Here is a 19,416-nt window from a genome sequence, read left to right as displayed (position 1 = left end):
ATACGGACACCTCAAAAAAGGATTCTCACTTTTTTTCTCCCAATAAATTCATGTTTAGATACAAATTTCAATATAAGTTTTTTTTTCCTAAGCAATACATAAGGGACTTTGAACAGAAAAATATCTGTAATCCTGAGGAAGTTTTGGAATCATTTTGAATTTGGTTGAATAAAAAAGTTCTATTTAAGGGTAAATTTAATGTTGTGTTTATTCCAGTAAGGAGAAATTAATTCAATATTGGAGTTTTTTTGAGAGATTTTAATTAGGTTGTAACTTCCAGTAACTTGTAAACCCAGCTTTTTGTGCTATTCTTTAATGTTAAATCAGTGTTTGGGGCTGGTGACCTTCCCTAGTAATGAACGTAGAATACACGGATAAGAGAGTCCTTCAGCTGGGTTTGTGCTGCGCGGAAATACTTTAGGGCCCGTTAAATTTAACCTTAATTCACATCTTGCACACGATTTCTGTGGTTTTTATATTTCACGTCCATGTGTTTGTATTAGCAATAGCAGCGCTGCCCAGCCGGGCGGCCCCGTCCGCAGCTCCGCGTTGCGGCTCTCCGTCCAAGGGGCGGGGCGGGGCGGGCGATGCCGGAGCCGCGCTGAGCTCCGGGCCGGCGGCTCCTTCGGGGGCACGGCCAGCTTTTCCCGCTGACGGCCGCCGTGCCGCACCGCGAGCCGAAAGCGATACCGCAAAACAGCGCGCGGGACGGAACCGCCGAGGAGCGGCCGGGTGAAGAGGCGCGGGTTGTTTCCGCACCCGATGAAGATGCGGACGGAGCCGCGCTCCCTTCCGCACCGCTCCGCTCGGGCTGCGGCCGCTCCGCCCCGTCCCGGCCCTCGCATCGCTCCGGACGCCCGTCGGCCGTTCCCTCCATAAGGCCGCCCCGGGGCATCGGCCCCGTTTAGACCGCAGCCGGAGGCAGAACCGCAGCCGGAGGCAGAACCGCAGCACGGCGGCGCTCCGGGTCCGGCCCCTGCCACGCTCCTTCAGCCACCCGCCCGACCCCGCAGCTCCGCGCGCGCCGCGCCGCCACCCGCGCACGCGCGGCCTCCCCGACCCCCCGCCTCCCGTCACGGTGCCCGCCGCGCATGCGCAGTTCGTGTCTGCTGCTGCGTGCGGAGGGACGTCAGGGGCGCGCCGTGCGTAACGGCGTCGGGCGTGTCCCATGGTGCCCTGCGCGGGGCTGGCTCCTGCCCACAGTTGAGTTCGGCCCCGAGCGGAGCAGTCGGGCCCGGCCCGGTCGCGCCGCCGCGGTTCCTCCGCGTCCCGCTCCGAGCGCCGCCGCCCCCGCTCCGCGGGGAGCGAACATGCGACTCCGGCTCCCCGAGGAGGCCGCCGCCGCCGGCGAGTGAGGAGCCGCCGCCCCGGCCCGGCCCGGCCCCGCCGCCCGCCCGCCCCGGCCGCGGCCGCCCCGCTTCGCCCAGGCAATGACAGCGGCTCCGGCCCCCTCCCCGCAGCAGATCAGGGACCGGCTGCTGCAGGCCATCGACCCGCAGAGCAACGTGAGTACGGCCCGCCGGGCCCGAGGCTCCCCGACTGGCGGCGCGGGGACGCTGAGCTCCGGCCGCCCTCCGGCCCCGCCGCCGCCCGCTGAGGGAACGCCGGGAGCCGCCGCCTCTTCTCCTGCCGGGACCGCGGCTCGACGCGTTCCAGCCCGGGCACCGGAAGCCTCCGCTGCGGGCGGTAGCGGGCAGCTCCCGGCTCCGTGCTGCCTCCGGTCCGGCTCCCGGCGGCTCCGCTCCGTCCACGGGGCTCGGCGGTTTCTCCCCCTGTCCCCTCGGGCCGCGTTCCCCCTTTCCCCTCCCCCACCCCCCGCCCCGCGACGTCTCTCGGCGCCGTCCGGCTCTACCCGGCCATGCGGCGCGCGGCCCGGCGGCCTCCCCACGCCAGGCCGCGGCTCGGGCGCGGCCTGCAGGGGGCTCTGGGCCGGGCTGCGGAGCCTCGCGGGGCGCCCACCTGTTCCGCGGCCCCTCTGCCGCCCCCCGCCGCGGACGTTGGGCCCGGGGCCGCCCCCGCGTTTGGGGGTCGCCCGGAGGGCTTTGAAGGTGGATCCGGGGCGCTGGAGCGGCTCCGGCAGCGGGCGGCCTCGGTCTTCGCTTTTATCCTTCCCTGCAGAGCGCTAATGAGCTTATCTGCTCCTTCTGGGATGTAGAGTAAGCACGGGAGTCGGCGTAGATTTTACCAGTAAGTGGTCTTCGTGTGTAAGCTGTGGTTATCCAAAATGTTATTTACTCCTTTTAAGGCTTTTTGGCTTATTAAAGCAGCTCTTCACATCAGTGTTTATTATGGTGAGAGGGCTGCAGGGTCTGCAGTCCGCCAGATTTCTTCAGCCTTAGATCGACGTCTGCATGGCAGCACTCAGAGCTGTGCTGCTGCCGGCCGTCTGCAGTCTGTCATGGGGCAGCAGGGTGAGTCAGGCTGCAGTGTGCTGTGCTGCACCAGCACTGCCAGGTGGGCTCTGGGTCCCATCACAGTTGTGCCTGCTTCTCTCTGAGCAAATCTCTCCCGTAGCAGACTGGTGTTGGTGTTCTCAGAGTAGCTGATGAAGTTCTGGCCATTTGGAAGCATCCTGTAGCGCCGTGCAAGCGATGTGAAAACTGAAAGAAAAACCACCCTGTGACAACCTGCTGTGATACACGTTTGTCACGAGCTGCAGTATTACCAGCTTGAGCAACAGTAATGAATGATGATGGTGGGCTTTCAAATCTCACCATTGTTGGAGTTTGCAGTCCTTTAACTTGGTTGACACTGAAACATTGCTTCATGAGTTCTGTTTGCTCTGGGCCTTCTTCTTGTGGCCACAGATTTTTCATTTTACTTTGCTCTGAGCATCAGCCCAGTTAAACATAATTCTGATAGAGCTGTGGTTTCTTGTAACTTTGGACCTGCTGACTCTGGTTGCCCTGCTTCTGGGGTTACTTTCTAAAACATAGTAGCTGTGTAGGGTTAAGGAGCTAAGAATTATGTTTTGTGATGACTGTGCTTTGTCCATATGCGGTGTCAGGTTGTGCTGTGGTGGTGGGATGGGGCAGCAGCTCTGCTGGGGAGGTCTGAGCATCAGGCAATGTTCTGCTGGGCCGCCAGGAGGTCAGTAGCCCCATAAGCTTAGCAGCAATGTATGTTAAATTATAATTCTACATACTTGATACTTATCCAGGGCAATAATTAGCGGCGGAAAAATCAGCCCATTGTTCAGAAATGCCTGTAGGCAGGGGGCTGTCTTCCATTTTAACCTCTTCTTTGAATAAGAGCAGCAGTGGTGGAGTTGAGGTTCAGCATACAGACTTGGACTTTTTTTCCAACACGTGGTGAACAGTAGATGGACAGACAGAACTATCTGCTGTGCTGTTTTTGTGAAGGGAAGAAAAATTTGAGTTTTGAACACCCTTAAAAGCAAACTGTAACTTAAATCTGACCCGATCTCCAATGCAGAAGTACAAGAAGCTGCTCTGTTGTCTTCCCACAGGATGCAGTCATGCAGCTCTGAGCTGCGGCACTTCTTGGTGCTCAGGGAAAGTTGTGGCTGCTTTCTTCTGGCTTCTGGAGTCTTTTCTTGAAAGAAGTGGTTGCGTTCAACCTTAGAGCATTCATTATTGTGATTGACTTCCTTGTTTACTAAGAAAGAAGCTTTGAGGCCTGAGTTTCTTTTGGACTTTTCGATGTAATTGTTGGTGTGGGTACGTGTGTGTTTCTGGAGAGGAGGGGGGTGAAAACACCAAATTCTTGCAGCAGAGGGATCTGTTTGGTGGGGCTGAGGAGGGGATGTGCTTCTCATCATGCTTTGCTGCAAGGTGCTGTTAACTTCAGCTTTGCTGATATCTTCCCCAACACAACCCGCTTCAGCCGCGTGGATATTCAGTCCAGCAGGCCTATGGAGGTCTTTGTGGTATGAGCAAATCTTGGATAAGTCTGAGGTCCTGTTGGAGAAGGTCCCTTCCTGTGGTGAGTTTGACAGGATGGCTTTTCCTCAGGTTGTTGGAACCCATGTGCTTTCAGAAGCTGTTATCTATTCCAATTGTTGATCTGTTTTAATATCTGCCTGAAGACCTGCTCACTCCAGAGCATTGCTTACACTGTACACACATTTAGCACTTGAGACCACTTCTAGTACTTGCTGCAGAATGTATGTATAACTTATTTTCACACACCTAGTTCACTATTTGTATGAGTAACCTCTATTTCAAAGGAGACCTGTAAGAAATAAGCTATCTAAAAAAAATTACATCATCTTGGAAGCCACCTGGGATGTCTGCTGTTATTTCTCCATTTATTCAGCCTTTTCCCCTTGAAAAAACATGGACAAACTACTTCTGCTCCATGACTTACAGCCCACATGTCAGCACGGGGTCAGTGGGACGGGCCCAGCAGGGAGCTGGGTGTTGTATCCCCAGCAGGGCAGTGTGGTTTCTGCAGGGAAATCCTCCTCCTGGGAGCATTTCTTGGACACTGTAGCTGGAGAAGCATCATGACGGCCTCTCGTAGCTGTGTGGGCTCTTAGGGGAGAGGGGTTCCTGGTTCTGGTAGAAGCAGTGCTTTTCTGTTTGGGTTCGCTGTGCTGAGAAGGCACCCGTTGTACCAAGCTGAGCCCCTCTGTGGGGTGAAGGCACTCCAGCCCCATCCGGGAGTGTGGTGGGAAAGGCTGTTAAAACTGTGTTCACAATTAATGGGTCCTCAGCCTGAATGCGTAGCAACCTTTGTATTTGGAATATTAGACAATAATTTACTTATTTGCTGTTAATAGCACTCTGAGGTGTGAGCCCAGCTCTGGTCTGAGGTCACCGCCTCTCGGATGCTCGCTGTGTGGGTCGGGCTGCCTGCAGACCAGGCTGCTGTGCACACTGAGCTTCATGGCTTTGCTGCTCGGCCTCCAGCAGAGGTCTGCAGTCCAAAACATTAATGATGGATTGGTCTGTGCACTGCGTTACGTTTCCCAGAGTGTTGGGTGATCTTCCAGTCTCATGGTTAGCGGTGCTTCCGTGCTGTTTTCTGGGTTGGTTGCTTTACTAAAGTCCAGGCACAAAAGCATCAGTGAGATCTGCTTTCTAGAGCTGATGTTAAAAGGAAGGGGAGCTTGTTCCAAATAGACAGTGCCAGACAGCTCTAATAATATCAGTGCTGGGGATGAAGGAGGGCAGCGCTTTGCTTTGGGAGGGTCTTGGTAATTTCTGGAGATGCAGGGAAGTGTTGTGTGGGCGAAAGTAAGCATGGCTTTTGCTTCAGCTTTATCCGTTTCTGTGAGGCCCTTAATGAGCTTATCAGTTTTGAGGAAGCTGTGGTGTGCAAAGAGGATGGAACCTGCTGTACCTCTCATTGGTTTTTGTCTGCTTCTTGAGTGTTTCAATCAAATCCCAGCCCTGCTCTGTGCCTTGGTGGCTGATTGCTTCAGGTGTGTGGGGAAACTGCAGATGGCTGTGGTGTTTCTTAGCCTGGAGTCCTGGCTGCTGGGGGAGGTCAGGTGGCTGCAGGTAGGAGTCCTGCTGTGTTCACTCTGTTCTGCTTCTTAATGCTCTGTGTTGTCAGCAGCTGAGTTTATTTGAACCCACTGCTTTAAGGGTGGTGATGCTGCTGGTTTTTCTGCCTCTCTCTCCTGTCTTACTGCTCATCTCATTCCAAAACAGCTTGCAAATTAATTAGTAGTTTTCTTTTCGCTTGCTGGCTGTGTTGTGTCAGTGCCTGTGATGCTCACACAGATGCTGGGTTTAACTGCTCCGATGTGGTGCTCACCTGGCCGGGCGGTTTGTAGCTGCTGGCAGAGCTGTGTTGCTCCTAGAGAGGAGTCTGCATTGTGCTCCATGCTGCAGTGAGACTTAGCATCACTGAGCTGGGAGCTGCAAAGGCAGAATCTGAGAAAAACAGAAGTAGCGGGGAGTTTGAGTTGGGGGGGGGGTTGAAGATGTGGGGCTGCCAAATGAGCTTTCTGTTGCTAATTCCTTGGTGCTGTGCAGGTTGCAGTGTTGATGGCAGTAGTCATTTGCTTTTAAGCTGTAATTTGAGTGTTGGTTTCACGGTGATGTTAAATAATGCCCGCTCCTTATTCCTGCTACATGCATCCCTTCTGTGTGCTGGTGCAGCTGTCTGCGGAATCTGGCCGTGAGCTGAGCTGGGGAATCCGTCTGGGTTGAAAAATAACAGAACAGTTTTTTCTGACAGTTTCTGGTCTAGCTCAGCTGCCTGATGTACCTGATGCAATGTCTGCTGTGTCGTGAGGAGCAGTGCCATAGGTATGGCAGCTTGGGTGGGTTGAAAGCACTTAAATAGGGACTGAGGCTAAAAAGCAGAGTGCTTCTTGTTTTTCTGTGCCTCCTCCTGCCCTACGCTGGCTGGGGCTTCTGGGGCCTCGTGGGAGCTCACTGCTCACCTGTGCTGCTTGGGGTGGTTGTGGGAGCCTTATGGTCAGGCTTTGTTTCTCAGCCCCTTCCCATCCCTCTGTGTGCCTGCTGTTGCTGCAGCACAACACTGGCAGCACCAGTAGGAAAGGGGAAATAACTGCTGTAACGCTGCTTGTAACCACGAAGCGGTTGACTGAAGGGAGGAGTTGACTTTTTGTAGGTAGGATCAATGTCTGGAATCACCTCTTCCAGTCACCACGAGACACAGTGTGGGGAAAGCTGGTGTGTGGGGTGCTGGCTGTGCTCACACCCCCTGGCTCTGAGCAGCCCATGCTGCTGCTTCCCAGTGCTCCAGCTGTGGGCAGCGGGGCCCCAGGAGCCTGGGCACACAGCAGGGGGCTGCAGTGCTGGAGGTGGGAGGGCAGTGTCTGCTGCCATGTGCTCCGGGTAGGGGGAGCCCCAACTGGTGTTGTGTAAGATGTGAAGACCCTCAGCTTAACCTGTGTTTCAGAAGTCCAGGCCTAGGATAGCAACAAGATTTGCCAGCTGTTACCATTCTACTGAGGGTGAGACTGCTTTAGGGTCTGCTGTGAGCTGCTGCATCTCCAGCACTTCTGGTACAGACCTGTGACGGCTGCTGCCCCGCGTCACCCGAAGCACAGCAGTGCTGCTTCACATCCTGGGGAGCTCCTGGGGAGCTCCCATCTCTGGGGGCTCTGCTCCTGTCCAGGGCTCTTTTTTTTTCTTTCAGGAGCAATACGTGTCAGGGTAGAAAGAGAAGGAATTACTTCTGCCCACTGGGGAAATGTGGTACTAATTAAGAAGTGCTTCTTCTAAGCCATAGATATTATTATATAATGTTTGGAGTTAAAAACAAATATAAATATCATATTTTAAAAAAAAAAAAAAAAACAAAAAAAAAACAAAAAAAAAAAAACACAACAACCCACAGATGCCTGCTTCCACTGATAACGCTTCACTGCAGCCCTGAGAGGTCCGTGTTGTGCTCAGTGATAACTTCCAGTGAACTTTCCCTGGTCTGTGTAACACAGTGTGCCGTGGCCCCGTGGGCGCTTATCTTTGGGGAAATATTTTGGGTACAGGTAAGTATATCGCACTCACTTTAATGTAATTGCAGGTTTGTTTATTCAGTGTTCCTGTAGCTAAATTATTCTTTCTGCAGGTAATTCGTGCTTTTGGCGTTTGGAACAATATTGCAGGGCTAACAAACTGCTTTAATTTGAGGTGTGATCTGCTGAACATCACGCTGTGTTGGTGTTTGCTGGGGCCGCAGCGCTTCCTTCGCTCTGGCTGCTGATGTCAAAGTGTTAAACAGCATCCAGCCTGGGCCGTGGAAATCTATTGAGGGAATGCCTGGAAGTGAAATGTAATGAGGTGTGTTGTGCTGAACCACGCGCTTCTGTGCCGTGGCTGTTAGGGAGGAGAGGAATCCTACATCCGAGTCTGTCGGCAGCACTCGGTGACAATCTCAGCTTGGTGTATTTTGAAGCTTTTACTGCAGAGATGATTGTGCAGAGGTGGCAGTTGTGTCTGAGGGTGACAGCCAGCTCTTTGCTGCAGCTTCCTTCTAGCACACTTTCATGATACTTGCTCCTCAAGTGAGCTCTGTGTGCTGATCCTGCAGATCCGGACCTTTTGTCTGGGAGCACACACAGCTCTTCTGAACAGCTTTCTGAAACAAACCATCTCCAGCTCGCAGCTCTGGGTGGGCAGGGAAGGCTGAGTGCTGGAGGTGCTGTGAGGTGGGCTGTGCTGTTTTACCCAGAATTTGGTAAGCAATAATTCCAGGATCAATTGACTGCACTTTTTTTTGGCGTCTCCATTAAAGCTCTCTTTAATACAAGCTGACGTAAGTTCTGTATTACTAGTTGCTGATGAGAGGGTAGTGAATTATTTTTCTGCAAACTTGATTTTAAAGCCTTCCCCATTTGTGATGGTGCTCTTCCCAGGTTTGTGAACATGTGTGCCACACTCACTTTCTTGTGAGCACATCACTGTGCTTTGTAGTTGTGCAGCTGACAAGGGATGCTGCATCGTTCTGCAGCCAGGGAGTGCCTTCATAGCAGGCCACGCTGGGATCTCTGTATTTGTGGGCTGCCATCCCACAAAAAATTCATCCAGATCCTTTAAAAATTCATCCTGAGTCCTTTATCATACAGACTGCTGCTTGTAATTACCTGTGTGCCTTTCTTTGGAAGCCAGGACTGACGAGGACTGGATTGAGTTGGCTGATGGGTGGAAGGGAGAGCAGGCGTTCCAGCATCTCCGTGCTGTGTTCTGTGCCCAGTCCTGGCTGTGCATGGGAGGGAGGGATGGATGTCTGGGAGCTGTGTGGTCCTCTGCCTCTGAAGTAACACCACTGATGTAAAACTTTCCTTCCAGGTTGCTCTGATCTGTGCTTGAACCCCAGTAATGTCTGCAAAAACTGATAGAGGCCTTATTTGAGTGCGCTGGTAGCACTCTGGTTATTCCTGATACATAATCAGTGTTTGTCTTGGGCCAAATCAGGTCAGCAAGCATGAGAACAATTGATGACCTTTTCTTTATGATGTCTATAATGCATGGAAAGGCTTTCTTCAAGCTTTGTTGTCTCCTACCTACTTTTTCCAATACAATATGAACTGAGCACTTAAACTTTTTCTTGTTGACCGTGTTTTCAACACCTCTTATCACCACCATCCTCTGAACTCCTCTTTGTGTACATTCTTGAACTGTAGCGCTTGAGATGAATGTGTGCTTCCACCCAAATTTGATTCCTATTCCATTCCTTATTGGAGTGGCTGAGTGAAGACCAGGACTTTCACCTTGCTGGTGGTACATCATGGCAGCCCCCACTGCTGTGCCCCCTCAGTCCACGCAGTGCCTGTCTGGGTGAGCAGCGTCTCACACAGCCTGCCTGTGCTTCTGCTGCAGGGCTTTTCAAATTGGCTCCAAGAATTTGCTCCCCTAAAAAGTTCTGCTCTGCTTCACGGTCTGGAGGTGTGGGGTGGTGGGTTTTTTGTTGGTTGTTTATTTTGGTGAGGAGAGGGAGAAAAGTAAGGGGTGTGTGTGTGTTGTGCTGCAGCCAGTGGGCATCCTTTGTGAGCAGTGGGAGCAGGGGTAGGGTGTGATTCTGTGTGCGGGCTGCAGTGCGAGTGGTGAAGTCAGTCGGCAGTTATTCCTGTTTGTTGTAATAAGAAAGCTGTTTGGTTACTGGTTAATAAGCATGAGTAGAGCAGTTTACAGGGCTGCCTTTGGTTGCCTTAAAGACCCCCCTGCTGGCACACTGCTGTGGCTCTCCTGGCTGTGCTCATCTCTCCACACCTTACTCACGTGTGTCTGTACTGCCACAAGGGATCAGGGCTGAGCTGCTGCCTTGCTCACATGGAGCGCTTCAGGCCTGCCCACCCCTGGCAGTGCAGTGTTCTGCTGCGCTCTGACCTAACGCTGGTTTGATTCTGCCTTTGTGAGGCAGGGATGGGAAGGAATCTGGGTAGCGTTACCTGACCGTTGAATAAAAGCTAAGTGCAAGTAAAATGTATGCAGCCTGTTCAAACTTTCAGTTAGAGGTGGAAATTCTAAAGCTGGGGTAAGGCTGAGTGCCACACAGAGCCACGTGCTCAGGAGCGAGGGCTGTTCCTTCTGCTGCTGTTCTGCAGCACAAATTGCTGATCAGTTTTCCAAGTGTGGACTCCCAGTGAATTTCTCTGTTGTAGAAGGTGCTCTCAGGGGATGTCTTCAACTCATGCCTAAAGCATCTGTTCCTCCATTTTTAAGGGTCTCCTTCCCTAAATGCTATAGGAAGCTCTCCTCCACCATTAACTGTCTTTTGTATACCGGGGAATGTTTGAGTTCCATTCAGCAAACTGACTTTCAAACGTTTTCAGAAATCCTGACTGAAGTAGTGCATGGTGTGCAGTGTTACTTCTGTGAATAGCATCTCGTGTTCCCTATCTTTAGACAACTTCATGTCACGTTGGGGGTAGGGGAAACTGTTAATAGATTGGCTGCAAAGGAACTGATCTAAATACCAGCAGATCGTAACCTGAATTCTCACTCTGATGTTTGTGTCTTTGAATAAATGGCATTACAGGTTGCTGTTTGTGTGGTGTGATGCTCACGTCTGTGTCCAGCGCGTCCCTGTATGAGGTGCTAAATAAACACCATCCTGCTGCATTTCCACTGCACCATTTAAATAAAGCCTACTATGAACAGCAGCTCAATTCTTACTCCACGCTTTGGATTATAATGCAGTGAAATAACTGTTACACAAGTGCAGTGTTGTGGGAAATACTTGGTATTGATTGGAGGCTGCAGTCTGGGGCAGGGTTGATGCTTGGACACGAGCAAACTGCTGGAGAGCTTTGGAGAAGAGCTGGGAGGCCGTGGCTCTGTGGGAATGCTGCTGTCTTCCTGTCCATTTCAGCAGTGCTGGCCCTGTAGGGCTGTGTGTGGTGGCCTTCAGGAAAATGCTGAGGGTTGTCCCATCCTTGCGTGGTGGGGGCACCTGCACAGGGCTGTGCTTGGGGCTGGCAGTGCGCAGCGGGAGCAGCAGCCACGTGCAGCTCTGTGGGTTCTGTGCTGTGCAGGGAAGAGCCCAGCGCTGCCGGTCCTGCAGTGCATCCCCCTTCCCAGACCTGCTTTTGTCCTTAAACTGCTGCGTGGAGCTCACCTGTTGGTTATGGGATTGGTCTCAGCGTGTAACAGTAAAATAGGATTAAGATGGCAATTAGAGCAGAAATTCCACTGTTTGAAGCTTTCCACAGTTCAGAAACCCGTGCTGTTGTCTGAGGCTGCGGTGAAAGCATTTACTGCTGAACTTGGAACAGATCTGACACAGCAGCAGTGAGCTCCAGCGGACAGCTGAGCAGCACAGGGAGACCTGCATGGAATAAATAAGATTTGTTTTCCGTGACTGTCATCAGGGTTGGCTGGAAAGGATTACTGGGGATGACTTGGAGCAGATGTTCCCCAGTAAACTTGGAGTGAATTAACCCGGACCAGTCAGCCTTCACCACTCGGGAACAGCATGGGGTCATTTGGAATGCAGTGTGAATTATTTGTAGTTGTTTGCTGCCGGGTCCTGGGATTGCTTTGTGGGAGGCTTTGTTTTGGGGCAGCAGTGATGGGTTGCAGTGGAAGCAGACAAAGGCAAAATAGAAATGAAAGCACTGTGCAAGTTGGAGGCACGGAGTTGTGCAACTGTGCTCTTGCACGGTCTGCAGAGAGGTTGCCCAACTCCCCCTCCACTGTGCTGCTGCTTTGCCTGCTGTGTGCCAGTTAGCGTTTCTAATAACTGTGTGTGAATAAATGCTCCTTCCTGCTGCTGCTCACAATCGGGTGATGTCCTGACAGGTTTGGTAGCTTTGTGCTCCTGTCAGTTGTGTGACAGTGTGAGTGTTCTGAAGCCGGTAACTGATGCTCTAAGGGAAGGCCCTGCTGTGCGGTGTGGATGCGCTGCTGTTACCTCCATAGGTGCCTTCATCTTAAAAAGGTGGCACTTGAGGCCTTTGGGAGCTTCTGGCGGCCTTGTTTTTTCGTCACAGCATTCGACTGTACCACGAGAGATTTCACTCTGTATTATTTTGAAATAATCTCTTTCTGTGCCAGTTCAGGTGAAGCACTCCAGAATGGCGACCCCAAACTTGTGGGAGAGGATGGAAGTTCTTGCTTTTCTTTTTGAGGGAGAGCCCAGCTTTGTGTCACTCAGAGCACGAGGAGAGCAGGAGCTCCTGCAGTGTTTGACTGTTGGCACTCCTTGCACTGAGCGCTTCAGCACGACAGCGTTTCCCATTGGTTGCAGATGCGTGAAGAATCCCAAAAGGCGTCCTGTGCTGCCCTATGGCTGAGCTGTGGGCACAGGCTGTGGTGTGAGGCAGCTTCTGCTGTCAGAATTGGCACCGTGTTGTGTCAGAGGAGGGAATGGAGCATCTATCAGACGTGGCGTGGGCCTGGGCTCTGGTTGGCGATGGAGGTTTGGGCACAACCATTGATATCTTGGTATTCTAAAACAAAGGCAAAGCAGTTACTGGAAATTCCCTGACCAATTTCATCTTGCTGTAGGTGTGTGTATATATGAGCGTATTGCTTTTCCCATCTTGACCTTTTGATAAGTCCCTTTTTTGCCATCAGTTTGTCATTGAGCTGCTATTTGGGGATTACCAGTAACTGTAGAACTGATTGTCCCGATTACTGACGTGTTCAATGCTCAGAGCCTTCCTGCACCCCTGTAACTCCTGTTCTGAAAGATGTGTTGAGAAAGAGAACATCATCAGCTGTCCTAAATGCTCTGATTCTAGAAGCTTTGGGGGAGCTGAATGGTGTCATGTGTCAAAGTGCAGTCTTAAACCATCCTTTCTGGGCACTGAAGGAGTGCAAGGATCCACTCTTACAGTCAGTGCCCTGAAATGAAATTCGGAGTGCTGAAATACATCGTGTGCTGTTGCTGCTTTAAACCTTCAGAGGAGCATTCCCAGCCCTGAGCTGGGCGGTGGGGCTTCAGGTATCTGCAGGGGCATCCAAGAGAAATTCAGCTTTGGTCGGCAGTTGGTTTCACAACCTGAGTTCGCATCACTCAAAGCCTACATGGACTTAAAAAAAAAAAATACTTTGGATAAAAAATGACTCAAAATCAGGGAAAGCATTTCATTGTTGGCAGCTTTACCCAAGGCGGTCCTGGTAAAGCCTGGGACTGGCAGAAGGGTGGGGGTGGTGTGGAGGAGCTGAGCCCCACTCGCTTCCCCTCTCCTTACAAAGGAGCTGGCAGTGCTGCGGGGTGCAGCTCTGGGATCCCATGGGATCCTCACAGAGGTTCTGTGGGAGATTTTCCATGGGTGCCGTTCGTGTCCAGTTGAGTCACAGTGCAGTTAAGCAATAAGTGAGGTTCAGTGATTCACGTTTTCCTCCTCTTATCATTTAAATCCATCTACAAAGGTGAGTTAGAAATTCCAGGTTTCAGTGCCGTTAGCATCAGGTAATGGAAACGAGGATCTGAGTTCTGTCAGAACTTTTAATTTCACACGTGGGTCTGCAGATCTGCTCTGCCGTGCACACAAATGTTGCAGTGAAGCCCATCAAAAATCTGCGATGTGCTTTGTTAATGTGAAATGGGTTTCTGACGTTCTCCTCGCTGCCTTACAGACTCGTGCAGTGCCATTCCTGCACCATGCAGCCTTTCAGGCTGCCGGAGCCGGGTGTCTGAGGACCCCTACCGGGCACAGCCTGCAGCGCTGCGTGGGGTTGGGGCAGTTTGTTCCTTGGTGTGTCTGCAGGAACAATTTGAGCAGAATTAAACAAAAGAGACTTATGTAAGTGTAAGGCAGTGCTTAGAGCTGAATTCTGCGGTTCTGATTCCACTGGTTGCTCTGCTCAGTCCACTTGATGTTTAAGTTTCCTTTTAGGCTGTAGGACAAGTAACCGATGCCTTGACTGAGGGCTGAGAACTTTCCTGGTTAGCTCACTGATTTTTTTTTTTTCTGCTATTTCATTTGGTTTTATGTAAGTGTGTGTTTGTTACAGCTCCTTCAGTTTCCAACTAGGTCAGCAAAGTGTCCTTGTCCCTATTTTTTGAACAGTCTGCTCCCTAAAGCTAGACAATGTGACAGCAATTTTGTGATTAATGTTTCCAGCAATTATAAAGAGGAAGGTCTTAAATCACATTTGATAACTGAGACCTGTACATGAAATGTGCAGTGACTTTGTCTTCCTTATTGCAGATCCATAACATGGTGGCAGTGCTGGAAGTGATCTCCAGCCTGGAGAAATACCCCATTACCAAAGAGGCACTTGAGGTACGTCGCCATCTGAGCATCGCTTGATTTTCTTGTGTGAATAAAAGGACTTTTTCTGCCTGTCTGATTTCCATAAGAGCTTTCCTTGAAACAATGGATTGATTGTGGAGGATTCACGATTAAGGTGTCATCATTTCCCTCTCATGCTGCTTCTGCCATCTCTGTGTGCAGCACTTCTCTCTGGGTTCAGCTCGGTGTGCTGTGCAGCCTGGTTCCCGTTTGTGTAAGGCTCTGTATTAATCACGACTTGCTGCTTATCACGATGCTTCCTTTCGCTTATGGAACCATGTTGGGACATCTCAGGAAAGCTCATCTGTTGGCCTTTCAAGATAGGGAGCAAAGAGGGAGGAGGTAAAGGAGGAAGATAGGACATAAATCACACTTTGATTTGTACAGTGGAGATTTATATTGGCCTGTTACAGCAACATGTGGACAAGATGCTGGATTTTCAACGCTCACCTCTTTCTCGGGTCTCAGGTTCATCGTAATTCGTGCACTTTTTCCACCCTGGATGCTGCAGTTCCCTCATGTCAGAGCTTTCACCTCTGTTCTCAAAATTCTTGTGGATTTAAAAATTCCTTTCTGATGTTTTCACAGCTGATGGCTCTGGTGCCTTAACCAGGGAGGAAGGAAGGGGTGGCTTAAAACCAGCAGTAGGTTTCGTGCTGTGTGGCACAGTGTAGAACAAGAGGGGTTAACCCTTCCAAAAAGATTAATTCAGCTCTTGCATCTCTAGCATTTTGTACTAGGCATTTCTTAGGGTAAGCATTAAAAAGCAGGAATTTACCTTAAAAAAGGAGTCAGAATTTTGTTTCGAATTATTTATAAAACAACTTTTGGTTTTTTTTTTTTCTAGGAAACAAGGCTTGGGAGGCTTATCAATGAGGTGAGGAAGAAGACATCCAATGAGGAACTTGCCAAACGTGCCAAGAAATTGTTGCGGAATTGGCAAAAGTTGATAGAACCTGTGACCCCGAGCGAGGCGGTGCCAAGAGGGCTGCAGAATCCGCCCGGATCGGCCAACGGCGGTGCTCACAACTGCAAACCAGAAGCGCCCCTTCCTGCCGTGGCTGGGTCAAAACCCATCAGTGAATTGAAAAGCAGGAACGATATCCAGAAACTGAATTCTCCAAAACCAGAGAAATTGGGAAATCGGAAAAGGAAAGGTGAACATAGGGATGGGCATCAGGGCCCTCCTCCCCCGAAAGTCTCCAAAGTTAGTCATGAAATATTACAGAACTCTTCACCCCCTCCAACAAACGGAATTGGAGGTAGTCCCGAGAATTTCCCTAGTCCTGTAGATGTAAATCTACATGCAGGGCCTGAAAGCAGCAGGACAGAACTTAGCGAAAACGATAAACACAATAAGATCCCAGTAAATGCTGTAAAACCTCACACCAGTTCTCCAGGACTCGTAAAACCTTCAAGCACTTCCTCCTTATTAAAGACTGCAGTGCTTCAGCAGCATGATAAATCGGAAGAAACCTCCGGGTCGCACCAACCCAAGAGTCCGCGCTGCTCCTCGTTTAGTCCCAGGAATGTCAGGCACGACGCGTTTGCGCGGCAGCACACCACGTACTCACCAAAGGATTCCATGCCTAGTCCATCTCAAAGGTCTCAGTTCTTAGACACTGCACAGGTGCCGTCACCGCCGCCATCCTTGATGCAACCATCAACACCTCCGATGCCAGCGAAAAGACTGGAGTTCTCTCAGCAGTCGGTATCTGAGGTGTCCCAGCACTGGCAGGAGCAGCAGGCGCCTCCTGACAGCCAGCACAGGCACACAGCAGGGACGCTTCCACAGCACACGTCTCCCGGTTGCAAAACCAGCTCCCACCCGGGGGAATCTCTCGTGTCGCACGTCGGCTTTTCGCAGGACGCTTCGAAAATGGACAGTGATGATGCTGCTTCAGGTTCAGATAGCAAAAAGAAGAAAAGGTACCGACCTAGAGACTATACAGTCAACTTGGATGGGCACGTGACAGAAGGGGGTGTGAAACCTGTGAGATTAAAAGAGAGAAAGCTCACTTTTGATCCCATGACAGGACAGATAAAACCTTTAACACCGAAAGATCCTTTGCAGGTAGAAATCCCTGCACTTACTGAACAGCACAGGACAGAAATGGAAAAGCAGGAGCAAAAACCCAACCTGCAAAGCCCCTTTGAACAAACGAACTGGAAAGAATTGTCCAGAAACGAAATAATTCAGTCATATTTAAACAGACAGAGTAGCTTGCTGTCTTCATCAGGAGTACAGACTCCAGGAGCTCACTACTTTATGTCTGAATATTTAAAGCAGGAGGAAAGCACTAGAAAAGAGGCTAGAAAGACTCACGTTCTAGCTCCTAACAGCAAACCTACAGACTTGCCTGGGGTCACGAGGGAGGTCACGAGTGATGATCTCAACAGAATACGTGAACATAACTGGCCAGGCGTGAACGGTTGTTATGATACACAGGGTAACTGGTATGATTGGACACAGTGCATATCTTTAGATCCACACGGGGATGATGGTAGATTGAACATCCTGCCTTACGTCTGCCTAGACTGAGTACAGGTTTGCTAAGATGCTTTTACGTTTGCAGTTAGCAAGAATGGCAGACACTATGCCACTTAAAGATGGAGAAAGCCTCCTGTCCTGGACAAATAGGCCCAACGAGCAGAGGGTGAGAGGGAGCTGCTTCTGTACAGCTCTTCCCTTTAAATTCTCCTTTTGTGAAATGCTGCTACCAGTTTACTAACAATTGCAAAGGAAGGCATACGAAGGTTGAGAAAACTGAGTTCAAAACTCTATAGCGAGCCAGCTATAAAAAGTGTTAGTCCCCAAAAGCGAAGATGATTTCCAGCACTTTCTGAATGCCGGAATCTGACTACAGGCAGGTACAGAGAAAATTGTGGAAGTTACCTTAACAAAATATGCATCTATTTATTTGACTTGATTTGGGTTTTTATTTGGCAGTGAGATATTCAAGAGACGATGTGCAAAAACTGTAGTTTTATTTGTATCGCATCTCTGAACATGATTGTGTTTTTAAAGTCATGTGGTACGGAGATTGGGTTTTAAACAGCAGGTGTTGCACTGCAGGCTGGGAGACCAGCTTCAGCTCAACATTCCATGGGCATCCACATATTTCAGTCTGGTTTCAGTTTAAATCCAGTCTCTGAGAAATGCTGCAAAAACAGATGTTTAATGACATTTTGATCCCACCACCACCAGCCAAATATTTTTCCTCCTTTTCCCTTCCTGCAAACTTCTAGGAAAAAAAATTAAAAAAATCACCTTTTCTAGAACTTAAATGTAACGAGGGTGCTACAAGTTCGTAACTGTACTGTGAGAGGGAAAAAGGAAGCCTGTTTGTATGCTGGAAATATACTTGTTACCATTCCTTTAGATATTGTTTGCCTTATGGATATCCATCATAAACGCAATTTGCAAAAACAAAGAGCCTTAGTGAATGTACAGTACCTAGACTTCTGTGTTCCTGGGATGCAGAAGGGAGCAACTTTGCTATTTGGTCCTTTAAGTGGACACATTGTGATATAAATGTGGAAATAAAAAAAATTTGCACAAAGCAGTTTGTGAATTATTTATACTGAACTAATTTATTTTTAAAAATCTGCTCAATTCAGACAAAGTAACAGAACCCATCGGAGCCGTGCGGCGAGGCGCAGCCCAGCAGCAGTGCCAGGCGCTGCTGTCAGGGCGCAGAGATGTCTTCCAAGTGTGTTGGTGGCGTTTGGTCACACAGGTTGGATTGTTTTTAACTCTGGTTGCATCCAGGGGTGAGAGACTGATGACACAATTACTGTTAATGTACCTCAGAGTCTAAAAAATTGTAGTTCATCTTGGTAATTTTGTAATATATTATTCCTAATTGTTAAAAATATTTCTAAAGCAGCCTAATTCAGAATTCAGTATAGAAAGCTCAGAATTTCTATTACCTGTATTTGCTTTAACGTTTGGGACAAGCCGTTTTCTACAGTCCCCGCTGCTGGACTTCTGTCCAGGGAAGAGGGGAGGGGACACCAGGGATACCAAAAAGGTGCTGAGGTTCAGTGCTGTTCGTTCTGTGAACTCATCTGTGCTGAGTCTCACTGCCGTGGTAAAAGTAGATCTGCCTTTGAGAGTGGAGTCAAAGCTCCTCACCATCAGGGTGTGATTTTAGAAGTGTTCCTCATGCGTTGCTTTGGTTTATTCCATGGAATGCAGCCGGTAACATTTGGGTTGTTTTTGTCATTCTTGTTAAAACCTGCTTTTGTGGTTTGACTGGGACTGCAATGTGGGCATCTCAGAAATCTTACTGGCGTTTGTTTGCTTCTGTTTCTGAAACCCGAGGACTGCGTGAAATCTAAAAAAAAAAAAATGGTTACCAAAAATGTTTCCAAGTATATTTTCAGTTTACTTCCATTTTATCCTCTGCAGTTGATGAAATCAGGCAGCGTTTTTTAGAGTTGCAGAAAGTTGCTGTCAGGAAGGTAGCTGTGATGGCAGAGGGCTCAGAAGTTGCTCACGTTGGGAAATGTTTATTTTCTGTTTCATGTTTAAAAAGAAAAACATTTTAAAAAAATGTGCATTTTATTCAAACCCTCCCCAACCCCTCCTCCCTCTTTCCCCAAATGGTCCTATTTAGGAACAGGGTCTGTGCCCTTTTGAGGCCTTTGAATGTGGGGCAAATTTCAGGAAATTACGAAGTACACTTTATAAAAACCATCCTTTACTTTCAGTTGCTTACATTTGTGCTGCAGTCGATGGCCCGGAAGGTCGAGTGATGTCCTGAGTCCCTTGGCTGCTCTCCATAGCAAACCGGCCGTGCCGATGCTCGCTTTGCTTGAGGGAGCTCCACGTGCTGGACTCGGCCCTTCCCCGGTGCTGCAGGATCTCCAGGGACATCACGTGATTTGCAGCGTGAGCTTTAACTCCCGTTTGTCTCTGCTGTGAGGGTCAGCTCGCTCGGATGTGACCTGGGGTGAGATGAGGCTCGACAATCTTTATTTCAGCATGCTTCTATAACCAGTTCTGTGAGCTCCAAAAAATGTGAATAAGTTTACAAGGTGATTTTTTTTGTCAATTTTGTAAACAAGTTCAAATGAAGTTTACCATGTGCATATCTGCTGTGTACTCTCATTTTTGCATGCTCAGTTTCTCTGCTCCTGGATTCTCCCGCTCTGCACAATTTATTCTTTTAAAGTCTAAAATGAACACCGCCCTCTGCAGCGAATGACACGGAATGGTTTTGGGAATCGCCGTTACCTCAGGTGCCTGTTTTTAGAGGTACATAAATGGCGTAGAATGG

At 49.7% G+C, this 19,416-nt stretch overlaps 1 protein-coding gene across 5 annotated transcripts; it reads left to right on the top strand.

The window, feature by feature from the left end:
• Positions 1-1,394: 1,394 nt before the first annotated feature.
• On the top strand, positions 1,395-18,862 carry MED26 (mediator complex subunit 26). 5 transcript variants are annotated; one of them, XM_048927600.1, is made up of 4 exons: positions 1,997-2,187; positions 2,268-2,411; positions 14,048-14,122; positions 14,979-18,862. In XM_048927600.1, the coding sequence occupies exons 2-4, from the start codon at positions 2,352-2,354 to the stop codon at positions 16,671-16,673; spliced, it is 1,830 nt and encodes a 609-aa protein (XP_048783557.1). In that variant the 5' UTR covers positions 1,997-2,187; positions 2,268-2,351; the 3' UTR covers positions 16,674-18,862. The 5 variants fall into 5 exon arrangements, with proteins under 5 accessions (XP_048783556.1, XP_048783557.1, XP_048783559.1 ...); XM_048927602.1 differs by having other exon boundaries at positions 2,265-2,411; XM_048927598.1 differs by lacking the exon at positions 1,997-2,187 and adding an exon at positions 2,518-7,435 and having other exon boundaries at positions 2,197-2,411.
• The last annotated feature ends 554 nt before the right edge of the window (positions 18,863-19,416 follow it).

This window comes from Lagopus muta, chromosome 26 (assembly GCF_023343835.1).
Source record: "Lagopus muta isolate bLagMut1 chromosome 26, bLagMut1 primary, whole genome shotgun sequence".
NCBI classification, from domain to species: Eukaryota; Metazoa; Chordata; class Aves; order Galliformes; family Phasianidae; genus Lagopus; species Lagopus muta.
Note: the sequence above shows the minus strand (reverse complement) of the source record. Positions and strands in the feature narration are given on the sequence as shown.

What these genes read in the sequence shown, in the direction of transcription:
- MED26 (XM_048927598.1), top strand. Translation starts at nt 7,190, where the DNA reads ATGTTTGGAGTTAAAAACAAATATAAATATCATATTTTAAAAAAAAAA. An exon ending in GGGAAATATTTTGGGTACAG is followed by an intron (nt 7,436 to 14,047) that starts GTAAGTATATCG and finishes TCCTTATTGCAG; the next exon opens with ATCCATAACATGGTGGCAGT. An exon ending in TTACCAAAGAGGCACTTGAG is followed by an intron (nt 14,123 to 14,978) that starts GTACGTCGCCAT and finishes TTTTTTTTCTAG; the next exon opens with GAAACAAGGCTTGGGAGGCT.